The following is a 17,732-nucleotide window of genomic DNA, read 5'->3' as shown; positions in this document are numbered from 1 at the left end:
GGAATTGCTGTACAATATGATCTTGTTGCCATCTAATGCACATTCAAATGTCATAAATTAACACTGCAGAGTTCTCCCTGTCGTCTGCTGTTCCCTGAATGTATTACTGCTGATGATATCTGGAAATGTGCATGTGCACCCTGGCCCATCTATGGTTGCTAGCCCCAATTCTGACGTGTGCTATGCTATATGCTTCACTGACTTCTGCCCTCATAAAAACCTGGGTTTTCTGCACATTAACCTTTGTAGCGCAGGCATTCCACTAGTGACCCACCTCGACAACATCTGGTGAAATTGCAGAGCGCGCAATTCAAATGACAGAAATAGAAATATTTAACATTCATGACAAAACATGTGTTATATATCAAAATAAAGCTGAACTACTTGTTAATCCAGCCACTGTGTCGGATTTCAAAAATACTTTACGGCGAAAGCACACCATGAGATCTGAGAACAGTGCCCGAATACAAAAGCATTACAAACATATTTCAACCAGGCAGGTGCGCCACGAAAGTCAGAAATAGTGATATAATAAATACCTTAGCTTTGAAGATCTTCTTTTGTTGGCACTCAAATGTCCCAGCTACATCACAAATTGTCCTTATGTTCGATAATGTCCTTCTTTGTATCCCCAAAAACTCAGTTTAGCTGGCGCGCTTCATTCAATAATCCACCGGTTTCCCTCCTTCAAAATGCATACAAAATGAATCCCAAACGTTACCAATAAACTTATCCAAACAAATCAAACAACATATATTATCAAACCTAAGGTACCCTAATACGTAAATAAATGATACAATTTAAGATGGGGAATCGTTATTGTCTTTACCGGAGATAAACAACAAAGAACGCGTTCTCATCCACGCACAGCCAAAATGGGAGCCACTTAGAAAAACTAAAATTTCTTGCTACTTTTTCCAAAAACAAGCCTGAAACTCTTTCTAAAGACTGTTGACATCTGGTGGAAGCCCGAGGAACTGCAATCTGGGAGGTTTTGGCCTCCTAATAAACATGAAAGCCATTGGAAACAGTGGTAGGCTGATTTTTTTTTTATGGTTTGTCCTCAGGGTTTTGCCTGCCATATCAGTTCTGTTATACTCACAGACAATATTTTTTAAAGTTTTAGAAACTTTAGAGTGTTTTCTATCCAAATATACCAATTATATGCATATCCTAGCTTCTGGGCCTGAGTAACAGGCAGTTTACTTTGGGCACGCTTTTCATCCGGACGTCAAAATAACTCAATGTATAAATTGAAAGTGTGGATTCATAGTTCCAATCCAGATGTGTTGGTCAGTACTGAGACGTGAAGAAAGAGTTTTTTGAACACTGATGTTAACCTTTCTGGTTATAACCTTTTTCGACAAAGCAGATCTTCCAAAGGTGGTGGAGTGGCAATCTTTACCAAGGAACACCTTTAGTGCTTGGTTGTCTCCACCAAGTCTGTCCCCAAACAATCTGATTAGCTGGTTTTAAGCATTCAACTTTCAAAAAACAGTTTGTTGACTGTTGCTGGGTGTTATCCATCAGCTGGGTGTTATCCACCACCATTGACTGTTGCTGGGTGTCCACCATCAGCACTGACCTGTACCCTAATTTCCCTTAACTCTCTCCTGGCCCCTTACACTAAGTCTGAATGTTTCCTGCTAGGTGACCTAAAATGGGAGATGCTTAAACCACCTGACCAAGTCCTAAAGCTATGGGGCTTATTACCAGTCCCACAAGGTATGACTCCAAACAACCACTAAAGGCTCCTTGATGTTATCCTCGCAAATCATCCTGATAGGTATCAGTCTGGTGCTTTCTGTAATGACCTTAGTGATCACTGTTTTATAGCCTGTGTTCATAATGGCTGCTCAGTGAAACAACCTGTCTAGATTTGTCAAAGATGCTTACTAAAAAATATTAATGAGCAAGCCTTCCTTCATGACCTGGCCTCTGTAAATTGGACCTTCTTTTTTATATTTTCAGTTGTAATCTTAACAAACATGCCCCGTAAAGAAAACAAGAATTAAAAACAGGTTCAGCCCCTAGTTCGACCATGACTCCACCTCAATAATTCCATTTGGCGAAAGGCACACGCATATAGACAAATGAGAAATTAGTGCACGCAGGCTATCCTGAAGGCCAAAGTTAGTTACTCTAACCTGTTTGGGGTAGGGGCAGCATTTTCACTTTTGGATGAATAGCGTGCCTAAACTGAACTGCTTCCTAATCTGTCCCTAATATATGCATATTATTATTAGTAGTAGTGATATTGGATAGAAAAAAATCTGAAGTTTATAAATCATGACTGTGAGTATAACTGTCACGCCCTGGCCTTAGTATTTTGTGTTTTCTTTATAATTGTGGTTAGGCCAGGGTGTGACATGGGTGATTATGTGTTTGTCTTGTCTAGGGGTTTTGTAGATTGATGGGGTTGTGTGTAGTATAGTATTCTAGGTAAGTCTATGGTTGCCTGGAGTGGTTTATCGATGTCTCTGATTGGGAACCATATTTAGGCAGCCTTATTCTTTGAGCATTTCGTGGGTAATTGTTCCTGTCTCTGTGTTTGTTGCACCAGATAGGGCTGTTTCGTTTTTTTCACGTTTCTTGTTTTGTATATTGTTCATTTTTCATCTTTCATTAAAGATGTATAAAGATAACCACGCTGCATTTTGGTCCTCCTCTCTTTCACCAGAAGAAAATCATAACACTAACAGAATTTATTTAGCAGGAGAAACCCAGAGGACAAACCATTCAGACTTTTTTTTCAAGTCACTGTCTTTTCAATATCATTTCATGGGGAATCCAGAAATCTAATCGTCTTTCCTGCAGTTCCTACCACTTCGACTGGATGTCAACAGTTTGTAGAAATTGGTTGAGGTTTTTCCTTTTTGTAATGAAGAAGTACCATAGCTCAGAACGAACATCACTTCATGTGTACCTTTTTGATAGAGGCGCGTAAACCAGAAAAGTAGCTTCAGTTTGTTTTGCTCCTGTATTGAACACATATCATCCCGTCTTCAATTTGATTGATTATATACGTTTAGAAATACCTAAAGTTGTATTACAAAAGTAGTTTGAAATGTTTTGGAAAAGTTTACAGGTAAACTTTGAGATATTTTGTAGCGAAGTTGCGTAAGTTGGAAGCGGTGCTTTTCTGGATCAAACGCGCCAAATAAATTGACACTTTGGATATATATCGACGGAATTAATCGAACAAAAGGACCATCTGTGATGTTTATGGGACATAGGAGTGCCAACAAAAGAAGCTCGTCAAAGGTAAGGCATGATTTATATTTTATTTCTGCTTTTTGTGTCGCGCCTGCAGAGTTGAAATATGCTCCTCTTTCATTGTTTACTGTTGTGCTATCATCAGATAAAAGCATCTTATGCTTCTGCCGAAAAGCCTTTTTGAAATCTGACACGTTGGCTGGATTCACAATGAGTGTTGCTTTAATTTCCTATCTTGCATGTGTAATTTAATGAAAGTTAGATTTTTATAGAAATGTATTTGAATTTGGCGCTCTGCATTTTCCCTGGCTATTGGCCATGTGGGACGCAAGCGTCCTGCCTACCCCAGAGAGGTTAAGGAGCAGTTCTAACCCCAAGAAGTTCTGAAAAACGGTTAAAGAACTGGAGAATAAACCCTCCTCCTCCTCACAGCTGCCCGTGTGCTTTAAAGTTGTTGATGCTGTTGTTACTGACAAGGAGCACATGGCTGAGCTCTGTAATCACCACTTCATTAACCTCTCTGGGATATGTGGGACGCTAGCTAACATGAAAACAGCCTAACCAGCTCTGCTGGCAACAATTTCATTACACTTTTTTTGACGACGTTTACTGACACTGACCATATTCAACGAGTTTTGTACACTTTAGCTTAAGACATGTAGCTAGCTAGCTAGGTTAACAATGACCCTAGGTAGGTAAACAACTATAAGCTTAGTGCCAAATCATGTCGTTACTACCCTGCATGAATCTGCTGGGAGCTAACCAACCAGGTTCAATGTTTGCTAGCTAGCATTAGGCTCTAACTAGCAACGCAAACGGCTCTGGGATATGAATAATAATGTCATACACATAACGTTAGCTAGGGAGCCAGCCAACTCATGTTAGCTAGCAAGCTAACAGTACACTTTAGCTTAAGACATGTAGCTAGCTAGCTAGGTAAACAACGTGTAAGATGACACACGTCACGTAATGTTAGCTAATGAGCCAGCCTGTAACGTTAGCTATTTAAACAATACTGAACATTGTGACAAATAATGTTGTTACGAACTTGCATGCATCTTAATGGAGCAAATGGTTTTGGGATAAAAATAATAATGTCATACACGTAAAGTTTGCTAAGGAGCCAGCCAGATAACGTTATCTACCTAGCTAACAGTACACATTAGCTTGAAATGAAACGTGTAATTTCTGAAATTGTAGCTAGAGCAGATAGACTATCTTACAAATATACATCATGATGCGTATCCCTGTCACAGATGTCATGCCAATGTTGTCCTTAGTTTGAAGATGTAATCCGGTGACAGGTGTTTTCTCCATCTCTTTAGCAATCATACTCTAATTCCACTGATTTCAAAACTTGATCCTCCAGAATGCAGAGAGCAATGCTTATGCAGCTCCCTTACACAATATATTCAAAAAAGCTGAATTCGACAGGAATACCAACACAGATTGACCAACTCAAATAGACAGAAGCCTTCTCCATTTGAAGTTGGAAGTTTACATACACTTAGGTTGGAGTTATTAAAACTCATTTTTCAACCACTCCCCAAATTTCTTAACAAACTATAGTTTTGGCAAGTCGGTTAGGACATCTACTTTGTGCATGACACAACTAATTTCTGCAACAATTGTTGACAGACAGATTATTTCACTTATAATTCACTGTATCACAATTCCAGTGGGTCAGAGGTTTACAGTACATACACTAAGTTGACTGTGCCTTTAAACAGCTTGGAAAATTCCAGAAAATTATGTCATAGCTTATAAGCTTCTGATAGGCTAATGAAATAATTTGAGTCAATTGGAGGTGTACCTGGGGATGTATTTCAATAGTACGCAAGTATAAACACCATGGGACCACGCAGCCATCATACCGCTCAGGAAGGAAACAAAGAGACAAACAAATAAACACAGCTTTACAAATAGCGTAACATTTACCTAACACATAATTACTTTGAGTTCAGAACTACCTAACTGAAATGTCGGTCCCTCCTTCATGTTGACGTAATTATTTATTTTCTAATTTGCATAAAGACTCCAGGCTCTCTTTGGAGCTCTGTCATATTATTGTTTAGCATATCAGGATAGATTTCATTAGAGCTTTTACTAGAGCAAGGCAGTGGCCCCCAGACTACCAACAGGCCACAGGAGGGAGGTAGACATATGGGAAATCAAGTGGTGCTAATCAGGCTGGTTTGGGCTCTCGAGTGGCGCAGCGGTCTAAGGTACTGCATCTCAGTGCAAGAGGTGTCACTATAGTACCTGGTTCAAATCCATGCTGTCTCACATCCTGCCGTGATTGGAAGTCCCATAGTGCTGCGCACAATTGGCCCAGCATCGTCCGGGTTTTGCCGGAGTAGGCCGTCATTATAAATAAGAATTTGTTCTTAACTGACTTGTCCAGTTAAATAAAGGTTGTAGGCCGTGCCTATTTCTCCTGGTCAGTAGCCGTGAGGGGTCCTTGACACTTCCCTTTCCCACCTGGACAAAATTAACACCTATGTGAGATGCTATTCATTGACTACAGCTCAGCATTCAACACCATAGTGCCCTCACCATAGTTCCCATCACTAAGCTAGGGACCCTTGGACTAAACACCTCCCTCTGCAACTGGATCCTGGACTTCCTGACGGGCTGCCCCCAGGTGGTAAGGGTAGGTAACAACACATCTGCCCCGCTGATCCTCAACACTTGGGCCACCTCAGGGGTGCGAGCTCAGTCCCCTCAAGTACTCCCTGTTCACTCATAACTGCACAGCCAGGCATGACTCCATCACCATCATTAAGTTTGCAGATGACACAACAGTGGTAGGCCTGATCACTGACAACGATGAGACAGCCTATAGGTAGGAGGTCAGAGACCTGACCATATGGTGTATGGACAACAACCTCTCCCTCAACGTGATCAAGACAAAGGAGATGATTGTGGACTACAGGAAAAGGAGGACCGAGCACACCCCCATTCTCATCGACAGGGCTGTTGTGGAGCAGGTTGAGAACTTCAAGTTCCTTGGCGTCCACATTACCAACAAACAAACATGGTCCAAGCACACCAAAACAGCTGTGAAGAGGGCACGACAAAACCTATTCCCCCTCAGGAGACTGAAAATATTAAGGCATGGGTCCTCGGATCCTCACAAGGTTTTGTACAGCTGCACCATCGAGAGCATCCTGACAGGTTGCATCACTGTCTGGTATGGCAACTGCTCAGCCTCCGACCACAAGGCACTACAGAGGGTAGTGCGTACGGCCCAATACATCACTGGGGCCAAGCTTCCTGCCATCCCAGACCTCTATACAAGGCGGTGTTAGAGGAAGGCCCTAAAAATTGTCAAAGACTCCAGCCACCCTAGTCATAGACTGTACTCTCTGCTCCCGCACGGCAAACGGTACCGGAACGCAAAGTCTGTGTCGAAAAGGCCTCTCAACATCTTCTACCCCAAGCCATAAGATTCCTAAACATCTAATCAAATGTCAACCCAGACAACGTACACTGCTGCTATTCTCTGTTATTTTCTGTGCATAGTCACTTTAATAACTTCACCTACGTAAATACTACCTCAATTACCTCGACACCGGTGCCCCCGCACATTGACTATGATCTGTTGTCCCCTGTATGTAGCCCCACTATTGTTATTTTTACTGCTGTTTTTTAAATGACTTACTTTTTTTCAGGTATTTCTTAAAACTGCATTGTTGGTTAAGGGCTTGTAAGGAAGCATTTCACTGTAAGGTCTACACCCTTTGTATTCGGCGCATGTGACAAATAACATTTGATTTGATTTTGACAGTATGATTACACAGGAGGAGAAGAAGAAGAAAATGAAGAGAGGAAAGGGGGATTGAGATAGGGAGAAGACAGAATGTCACAGAGACAGACAGACTAAAGAGGAACAAAGGAAAGGGATTTATTTGCTTTGTTTCCCCAGTAAATATGGATGACAGGGGCCTAAGCTGCTCCCAGAGATTTCATCTTACCTTTACCAATGTCAGAAGAGTTTAGAGGGAGAAGGACATGGCATGTTTTTTTTCTTATTTTTCTAAGGGTTGGATCAGCTTAGTATTGCGGAAAGAATGTTGCTTCCGTCAATGTAATTGTTCTGCATCATTTCCAATCCCCCATATATTTTTTGGGGTAAATATATATCCCATACACGCATGCATACATATACACATATATACATACATATACCTATATAGACGTACATATTTTTTAAAGAATATACCTTTATTATTATTCCCCGCAAACCCTTCCGCCGATCCCCCAATTGGAGTAAACTAAAAAACACCCTAACCCTAAATCTTATACACATTTTACAGACACAGTCTACTTTACAATAGTTATCTCGTTTGTTCTTAGTCCTTCCTCTATTTCTGATGTCCATCCAGTTTGATTTCTATATGTAACTGCTATTTCACAAAAGTTCTGAACCTATTTACATTTTACAGATCCCGTATGTTTTACATTGTTTACAGTATCTTGTTATTAGTCCCTCCCTTCAGCTCCATTCAACCCCTCCCATCTATCTCTCAACATCATCCATTTCGGATTTCTATTTGCCATATATTTTTCAACTGTGCTGTGATGCTTCACAAAATAATTTAACCTTTCTATTCTCATAGCTTCTACAGATTGTAAATTAAAAATAAACATTTTTGCTAAAATAATTATTATATTATCGATTGATTGACTATGGCTTTTCAAATCACCCAGTATTGCTATCTGTAGCATTAGTTCTAGGCAAATGTTGCAATTCTTCAGCCATTCCTGGACCTGTGACCAAAAATGAGCTACATATGGACAATACCAAAATAAATGCCTCCTCACAGCAGAATCTGCTGACCTGGGAAGATTGTATCCCCCATATATATAACATTCTATTAGTTGCAATAATTTTGTATAGTAATTTAAATTGAAAAATTTGAATCCGGCATTGTTTTGCGTATCAATTCATAAAACATGTGCCATGGATTGGGTACATCGAAAATCTCTTCCCAACTATTTTGCAATTTATATGGCACAGCTGTCAGTTTATTGGTCCTTAAGTGAAATTGTTATATGTTTTTATTTATCACACTTTTCTTTAATCATTTATGTTCTTTAATACAGGGCCGACATACAAGTTCCTTACCTTTTTCCCCTTCTACTTGCCTCTTCCATTTTTGTGGTAATACTGCAATTACTTGGTTGTAATATTGGGTAGAGCAGACATTTCCATATGTCTGTGTTAGCTGCATGGCAGGACATGGCATTAATTGGACCTCTGCTGCTAATGTCAGGGTTCAATTATAGTGACAATGTGAAGTGCTGCTCAGAGAGTATTGGGAGAAGGAAATTGCAAGAACATATACTGCAATTACTTTTATAATTTCTCGTGTGCATGTGCGTTTGTGTTCTGCCTGTATATTGTTGTCCTTGAAAAAGGTAACTGTACACAATGCTTTCTAGAATCTGATGCCTTGAGTAAGGGTATATGTCGAATATCTCTGAGTGTCTTAAGATAGTAAAGACTCATTTTAAATTTAGGAAAATAGAGGGGTTGTTACAATTGATATTTGAAGTAGAGGTAGAGTGATGATGAAATGTATTTATCAAACTAAATGTTCAGTAAGTTTATGAAGTTGATCATGGAATTGAAAAGAGAAATAGGTCTCATGATTGATTGATTAATTTATATTGATTATATTTTAAAGTATTGTTCATTCATGGCTTTGGTAAGTAATGATGTTGACTTCCATCCGATAGGACCGTGCTCTGTATAATGCCAACAGGCGGACTACTACGACCACGCTGACCATAGACGTTCTGGATGGAGATGACCTGGGGCCTATGTTCCTGCCCTGTGTCTTGGTCAATAACACCCAAGACTGCAACCCCCTCACCTACCGCATCACCATACCAGAGTTCACCCAACCGGTATGAACCACACTGTGAGGGGTGTACTGTAGGATTTGTGCATGTGTAAGGGAACGGGAAGTGATTGAGTGCAAGTGTGTGTTTGTGTGCAACAGCAACCTCTCATCTCCTGTGTTTTACCGTAGGCAAACCCAGCAACAGACAGAGAGGATGAGCCACTAAAGTTTTACTTGGGAACTTACAGTGCCTTCAGGAAGTATTCATATCCCTTGACTTTTAGAAGCCTGAATTGAAAATTAATATTTGAATATTAATATTTTAAATTCATATTTTGTCTCACTGGAATGCATGCAATACCACATAATTTCAAAGTGGAATTACGTTTTTAGAAATGTTTACTAATTAATAAAAAATTAAAAGCTGAAATGTCTTCAGTTAATAAGTATTCAACCCCTTTGTCATGGCGAACCTAAATGAGTTCAATATTTGCCCATTATTCTTTTAAAGATTATTCAAGCTCTGTCAAGTTGGGGCCAAACTCCCTGCCACCCAGGACCTACAGTTGAAGTCAAATGTTTACGTACACTTAGGTTGGAGTCATTAAAACTTGTTTTCAACCACTCCACACATTTCTTGTTAATAAACTATAGTTTTGGCAAGTCAGTTAGGACATCTACTTTGTGCATGACACCAAGTAATTTTTCCAACAATTGTTTACAGACAGATTATTTCACTTATAATTCACTGTATCACAATTCCAGTGGGTCATAAATTTACATACACTATATTGACAGTGTCTTTAAACAGCTTGGAAAATTCAAGCAAATGATGACATGGCTTCAGAAGAATCTGAGTCAATTGGAGGTGTACTTGTGGTTATATTTCAAGGCATACCTTCAAACTCTGTGCCTCTTTGCCTAACATCATGGGAAAATCAAAAGAAATCAGCCAAGACATCAGAAAAATAATTGTAGACCTCCAAAAATCTGGTTCATCCTTGGGAGCAATTTAAATGCCTGAATGTACAACTTTCATCTGTACAAACAATAGTATGCAAGTATAAACACCATGGGACCACACAGCCGTCATACCGCTCAGGAAGGAGACGCATTCTGTCTCCGAGAGATGAATGTACTTTAGTGCGAAAAATGCAAAGAAATCGCAGAACTGCTGCAAAGAACCTTGTGAAGATGCTGGAGGAAACAGGCCCAAAAGTATCTATATCCACAGTAAAACGAGTCCTATATCGACAGAACCTGAAAGGCCGCTCAGCAAGGAAGAAGCCACTGCTCCAAAACTGCCATAAAAAAAGCAAGACTACGGTTTGCAACTGCGCATGAGGACAAAGATCATACTTTTTGGAGAAATGTCCTCTGGTCTGATGAAACAAAAATAAAACGGTTTCGCCATAATGACCATTGTTATGTTTGGAGGAAAAAGGCTGAAGAACAACATCCCAACCGTGAAGCACGGGGGTGGACTCAGCATGTTGTGGGGGTGCTTTATTGCAGGAGGGACTGGTGCACTTCACAGAATAGATGGCATCAAAAGTTGTGGCAAAATAAAGAAAAGAAAATCAAGGTATTGGAGTGGCCATCACAAAGCCATGACCTCAATCCTACAGAAAATTTGTAGGCAGAACTGAAAAACGTGTGCAAGCAAGGAGGCCTACAAACCTGACTCAGTTACACTAGCTCTGTCAGGAGGAATGGGACAAAATTCACCCAACTTATTCTGGGAAGCTTGTGGAATGCTACCCGAAACATTTGACCTAAGTTAAACAATTTAAAGGCTATGCTTTCAAATACTAATTGAGTGAATGTACATTTCTGACCCACTGGGAATGTGATGACAGAAATAAAGCAAATGTCAAGCAGTACTTGAGAGCTACCCCCAAGCCATAAGCTTCTACCCCCATGCCATAAGAATGCTAAATAGCTATCCAAATAGCTACCCGGACTATCTGTGTTGACTCTATTTGCACTATTTCTGTCTCTATGCACACACACTGGACTCTACCCTCACACTCACACATACTTACACTAACACTCCAATACATACACACACACACACTCACATATAAATGTTAAATGTTAAATGTTAAATGTTATATAACACCCACACACAGGCACACTGTCACCATGCACTGTTGCTACTGTTTATTATTCATCCGTTTGCCTTCAAACCCCTTGACTTTTTCCACATTTTGTTACGTTACAGCATTATTCTAAAATGTGTTAAATGAAAACGTACACATCAATCTAAGCACAATACCCCATAATGAAAAAGTGACATGTTTTTAGACATTTTTGCAAATTTCACAACAATGTAAAACAAAAAATCTTATTTACATAAGTATTCAGACCCTTTACTATGATACTCAAAGTTGAGCTCAGGTGCATCCTGTTTCCATTGATCATCCTTGAGATGTTTCTACAACTTTGATTGGACTCCACCTGTGGTAAATTCAATTGATTGGACATGACTAGGAAAGGAACACACCTGTCTATATAAGGTCCCACAGTTGACAGTGCATGTCAGGGCAAAAACGAAGCCATGAAGTTGAAGGAATTGTCCATAGACCGCCAAAACAAGATTGTGTCGAGGCTCAGACCGGGGGATGGGGGTACCACAAAATGTCTTCAGCATTGAAGGTCCCCAAGAACACAGTGGCCACCATCATTCTTAAATGGAAGAAGTTTGGAAACAGACTCTCAGAACATGAGAAACAAGATTCACTGGTCTGATGAAACCAAGATTGAACTCTTTGGCCTGAATGCTAAGTGTTACGTGTGAAGGAAACCTGGCACCATCCCTACGGTGAAGCATGGTGGTGGCAGCATCATGCTGTGGGGATGTTTTTCAGTGGCTAGGACTGGGAGACTAGTCAGGGTCAAGGGAATGATGAATGGAGAAAATGACAGAGAAATCCTTGATGAAAACCTGCTCCAAAGCGCTCAGGACTTCAGATGGGGTGAAGGTTCACCATCCAACAGGACAACGACCCTAAGCACCCAGGTCTCTGAATGTCCTTGATCCAGCCAGAGCACGAACTTGAACCTGATCGGTCATCTCTGGTAAGACCTGAAAATAGCTGTGCAGCGACACTCCCCATCCAACCTAACAGAGCTTGAGAGGATATGCATAGAGGAAGGCAGAAGTCGAGGCTGTAATCGTTGCCAAAGTTATTTCAAAAAGTACTGAGTAAAGGGTCTGAATACTTATGTAAATGTGATATTTCAGTTTTAAAATGTTAATACATTTGCAAAAATGTCTAAATCAAATCAAATGTATTTATATAGCCCTTCGTACGTCAGCTGATATGTCAAAGTGCTGTACAGAAACCCAGCCTAAAACCCCAAACAGCAAGCAATGCAGGTGTAGAAGCACGGTGGCTAGGAAAAACTCCCTAGAAAGGCCAAAACCTAAGAAGAAACCTAGAGAGGAACCAGGCTATATGGGGTGGCCAGTCCTCTTCTGGCTGTGCCGGGTGGAGATTATAACAGAACATGGCCAAGATGTTCAAATGTTCATGAATGACCAGCATGGTCCAATAATAATAAGGCATAACAGTTGAAACTGGAGCAGCAGCACGACCAGGTGGACTGGGGACAGCAAGGAGTCATCATGTCAGGTAGTCCTGAGGCATGGTCCTAGGGCTCAGGACCTCCCCGAGAGAGAGAAAGGAAGAGAGAAAGAGAGAATTAGAGAGAGCACACTTAAATTCACACAGGACACCGAATAGGACAGGAGAAGTACTCCAGATATAACAAACTGACCCTAGCCTCCCGACACATAAACTACTGCAGCATAAATACTGGAGGCTGAGACAGGAGGGGTCAGGAGACACTGTGGCCCCATCCGAGGACACCCCCGGACAGGGCCAAACAGGAAGGATATAACCCCACCCACTTTGTCAAAGCACAGCCCCCACACCATTAGAGGGATATCTTCAACCACCAACTTACCATCCTGAGACAAGGCTGAGTATAACCCACAAAGATCCCCGCTACGGCACAACCCAACACATTTTTAAATCCTGTTTTTGCTTTGTCAATATCAGGTATTGTGTATAGATGAATGAGTGGAAGAAACAATTAAATCAATTTAAGAATAAGACTGTAACGTAATAGAATGTGGAAAAAGTCAAGGGGTCTGAATTCTTTCCGAATGCACTGTAAGTCTTTGTATTCAGAACATAAATTGAATTTCTTTGCCACATTTTTGCAGTTTTACTTTTTTGCCTTATTGCAAACAGGATGCCTTATTGCAAAGACAACATTTTTAGTCTGTCCAGGCTTCCTTCTTTTCGCTCTCATTTAGGTTAGTATTGTAGAGTAACTGCAATGTTGTTGATCCATCTTCAGTTTTCTCCTATCACAGCAATTAAACTCTGTAACTGTATTAAAGCCATAATTTGCCTCATGGTGAAATCCCTGAGCATTGTCCTTCCTCTCGGGCAACTGAGTTAGGAAGGACACTTGCATATTTGTAGTGACTGGGTGTATTGTTGCACCATCCAATTAATCATTTCCCCATGCTCAAAGGGCTGTCCCTTCTTTTCGAGGAATTGGAAAAACTCCCTGGTGTTTGTGGTTGAATCTGTGTTTGAAATGCACCACTCAACTAAGGGGCCTTACAGATAATTGTATGTGTTGGCTACAGAGATGAGGTAGTGTAAAGATCATGCTAAACACTAATATTGCACACAGAGTGAATCCATGCAACTTGTTACGTGATTTAAGGAAATGGTTATTCCTAAACTTATTTAGGTTTGCCAGAACATAGGGGCTGAATACTTATTGTACGCAAGACATTTCAGCTGTTCATTTTGTATTCATTTGTAAAACAAAAAATATATAAACATAATTCCACTTTGACATTATGGGGTATTGTGTGTAGGCCAGTGACACAAAAGTCAGGCTGTAACACAACAAAATGTGACAAAAAGCATGGGGTGTGAATACTTTCTGAAGGCACTGTTAATAAATGTTCCCTTGGTTGCAAAAGGCTTAACATTGTAATGGGCGATACAAACCACCAACACATTTCATTGGTTTCTGACTCCCCCCTTTTTCCTCCCTACCTCATTTTCAGAGAGAACTGAACCCGCTGGAGGTGACCCCACCTATCCGAGCTGTGGACATGGACAGGAACATCCAGCCCCCCTCTAAAAGGCCAGAGATCCATTACTACATACTGGTTGGTAGGTTCCTCACTGAGCTTAGTCACACACATGGATGTTTGCATGATCAATCCCACTATCTCACTTCAATCCTTTATTGTCCAATTAATAATGTATTATCACTGGTCAACATTCACACCCAACATTCACATCATTCTTTGTTTTACCTCAGGTCAGCCCTCAACGTACCCAGAGTACTTCTCCCTGAACAGGACGACTGCAGCGCTCCTGCTCCTGAAACCAGTCAGCAGAGACCTGTACACCAAATTTATCATCATCATCAAGGTAAGCAAATCCACCTTCAAACTGAAATCAAGGTAATCATGTACTAAACATCAACCAGAGATTTTGGTTTTGTTTTGAGGGCTGGTCTAGTGGTAGTGCTGCTACCCCCAAACCACGGTATCACGTACCTGGAGGCAATCCGAATTAGAACCAGAGATGACCTGTTATGATGCACAAAGCATACTACCATCCACCCACCAGAACCTCTCTCCATTTAAAATGGTAGCCCCTGAGCACTGAGCAGGCTGTCACGTGCACAGAGGAGAGGAATGTGTGATGTTTGAAAAGTGCTTTGTGTGAGCATGGAGCAGGAAAGGGAGGAGGAGAGGTGGAGGGGGAGGTGGTTGGAGGGAGATGAACTGGTGCTGGTGGTATCAGCAGGGAAGGAAAGAGAGAGTTAGAGGTTGGTATCTAGAGGAGACTGCTCTGGGTTAGCTGTCAGATACCGCTTTTTAATTATGCTTACTGCCATTGAAGTATATTGAGAGCTTCGTCATCGAGATACCTGGAGGAGTGAAAAGACAGTTTGTACGTAGTAGTTGTAGTTATTGTGACTTGTTACAGAATGTTCAGCACCAAGGACAATGTTGTCATTGATCCTGATGTCACATTGTAAAAAGCCATTTTCTCTCAGAGGGTGGCAAGGACAGATATGAAAAATATAGATGAGTCAGATAGATGGATTGGGTTGGAGGGATGATAGGCAGATAAAGACAGAGGAAGAGAGAATAAGGGGAGAAAAAATAGAGCAAGAGATGGAGAAGTAAGTTAGTCAGAAAGATAGAGAGATGGAGTTTGTGAGAGTGGGTGGAAAGAATGAAGAATGAGTGATAAACAGTGACTGTAGGTGCAGAGGGTTTTAAACATTTATGTCCATATAATTGTCTTATATCGGCTGAAAGCTTAAATTCCTGTTCATCTAACTGCACTGTCTTATTTACAGTAGCTATTAAAGCGAAAACATGCCATGCAATTATTTGAGGACGGTACACCACATCAAAATATTTCCACCTGCACAGGTTTCATACATTCACAAATAATGATTAAATATTAACTTTTTGAAAATCTTCCCAAGATGTGTCATCCAAAGGGTCCCAGCTGTAACATGTAGTGTCGTTTTGTTAGATAAAATCCTTCTTTATATCCCAAAAAGTCTGTTTAGTTGGTGCCATCGATTTGAGTAATCCACTCGTTCAACCTGCAGAGAAAGGAATCTGAAAATCTATTCACTCCTCAGATACCCTAAAGTGTAATCAAACTATGATATTTCGTACGGAAAGGAGTATGTTCAATAGGAAAACTATTTTAGCAGGTGCGTAATGTCTTCATAGCGCACGCAAACGCAAGACTTTGCTAAAACTGATATTTCTTATTAGCGTTTGAAGTTAGAAGCCTGAAACCGTAACATAGACTGCTGTCACCCTGTGGAAGCCATAGGAATTAGCCACAGTGAGCTAATTTTCAATATGACCTTTCTCTTGAATTTCAAAGAGGATGGTCGCTCAAAAAGAAAATCTTGTGTTTTTTCTTTGGATTTTCTCCCTCCATATCTACTGTGTTATATCGTCCTACATAATTTTAACATTTCTACAGACGTCAAAGTATTTTCTTTTCAATGGCACCAATTATACAGTGGGGCACAAAAGTATTTAGTCAGCCACCAATTGTGCAAGTTCTCCCACTTAAAAATATGAGAGAGGCCTGTAATTCTCATCATAGGTACACTTCAGCTATGACAGACAAAATGAGAAAAAAATATCCAGAAAATCACATTGTAGGATTTTTTATGAATTTATTTGCAAATTATGGTGGAAAATAAGTATTTGGTCACTTACAAACAAGCAAGATTTCTGGCTCTCACAGACCTGTAACTTCTTCTTTAAGAGGCTCCTCTGTCCTCCACTCGTTACCTGTATTGATGGCACCTGTTTGAACTTGTTATCAGTATAAAATACACCTGTCCACAACCTCAAACAGTCACACTCCAAACTCCACTATGGCAAAGAGCTGTCAAAGGACACCAGAAACAAAATGGTAGACCTGTACCAGGCTGGGAAGACTGCAATAGGTAAGCAACTTGGTTTGAAGAAATCAACTGTGGGAGCAATTATTAGGAAATGGAAGACATACAAGACCACTGATAATCTCCCTAGATCTGGGGCTCCACGCAAGATATCACCCCGTGTGGTCAAAATGATCACAAGAACGGTGAGCAAAAATCCCAGAACCACACGGGGGGACCTAGTGAATGACCTGCAGAGAGCTGGGACCAAAGTAACAAAGCCTACCATCAGTAACACACTACGCCGCCAGGGACTCAAATCCTGCAGTGCCAGACGTATTCCCCCTGCTTAAGCCAGTACATGTCCAGGCCCGTCTGAAGTTTGCTAGAGAGCATTTGGATGATCCAAAATAAGATTGGGAAAATGTCATATGGACAGATGAAACCAAAATATAACTTTTTGGTAAAAACTCAACTCGCCGTGTTTGGAGGACAAAGAATGCTGAGTTGCATCCAAAGAACACCATACCTACTGTGAAGCATGGGGGTGGAAACATCATGTTTTGGGGCTGTTTTTCTGCAAAGGGACCAGGACGACTGATCCGTGTAAAGGAAAGAATTAATGGGGCCATGTATTGTGAGATTTTGAGTGAACCTCCTTCCATCAGCAAGGGCATTGAAGATGAAACGTGGCTGGGTCTTTCAGCATGACAATGATCCCAAACACACCGCCCGGGCAACGAAGGAGTGGCTTCGTAAGAAGCATTTCAAGGTCCTGGAGTGGCCTGCATATGTAACTCCCTTCACCTGCATTAATCTTAGGACACAGGATAGGTTTAGTATTTCAATGAGATACTTAATTTCAACCAGTGGAGAATGTGAAACGCTTTATTGAAAGTTCATTATCCAGGTGTTATAAATTAATAATGCATGCATTATAAATATTATAATTGTAATAGTTTATTAAATACAAGTTTAATATGTACTTCAATGCATAGATGGTGTGCATTATAAAAAAAGAGGAACAAAGAGGAGGTGGGGAGAGCAGTGTAGAAGACAAAGGCAAATAGATAAGAACTGAGGAGCAGGGAAGACAGAATAATGAATTACAGTGCTACCCCAATATTCTCTCAGTTCATTACAATTACATAGTGTCTCTTGTGGTGTCTCCTAACCAGCCTTGGGCTC

At 40.7% G+C, this 17,732-nt stretch overlaps 1 protein-coding gene across 1 annotated transcript in view; it reads left to right on the top strand.

Moving 5' to 3' along the window:
- The window catches only part of LOC118400216 (protocadherin-15-like), a 239,626-nt gene that overhangs the window by 64,931 nt on the left and 156,963 nt on the right, over positions 1 to 17,732 (top strand). The window contains exons 9-11 of the mRNA XM_035796860.2: positions 8,962 to 9,132; positions 14,170 to 14,278; positions 14,430 to 14,542. Of these exons, the coding sequence (XP_035652753.2) occupies positions 8,962 to 9,132; positions 14,170 to 14,278; positions 14,430 to 14,542 (393 nt within the window). The remainder of the gene's footprint in view (positions 1 to 8,961; positions 9,133 to 14,169; positions 14,279 to 14,429; positions 14,543 to 17,732) is intronic.

This window comes from Oncorhynchus keta, chromosome 2 (assembly GCF_023373465.1).
Source record: "Oncorhynchus keta strain PuntledgeMale-10-30-2019 chromosome 2, Oket_V2, whole genome shotgun sequence".
In the NCBI taxonomy this organism is placed as follows: Eukaryota; Metazoa; Chordata; class Actinopteri; order Salmoniformes; family Salmonidae; genus Oncorhynchus; species Oncorhynchus keta.
The sequence above is the reverse complement of the archived record's forward strand: the minus strand, read 5'-3'. Positions and strand labels throughout refer to the sequence as shown.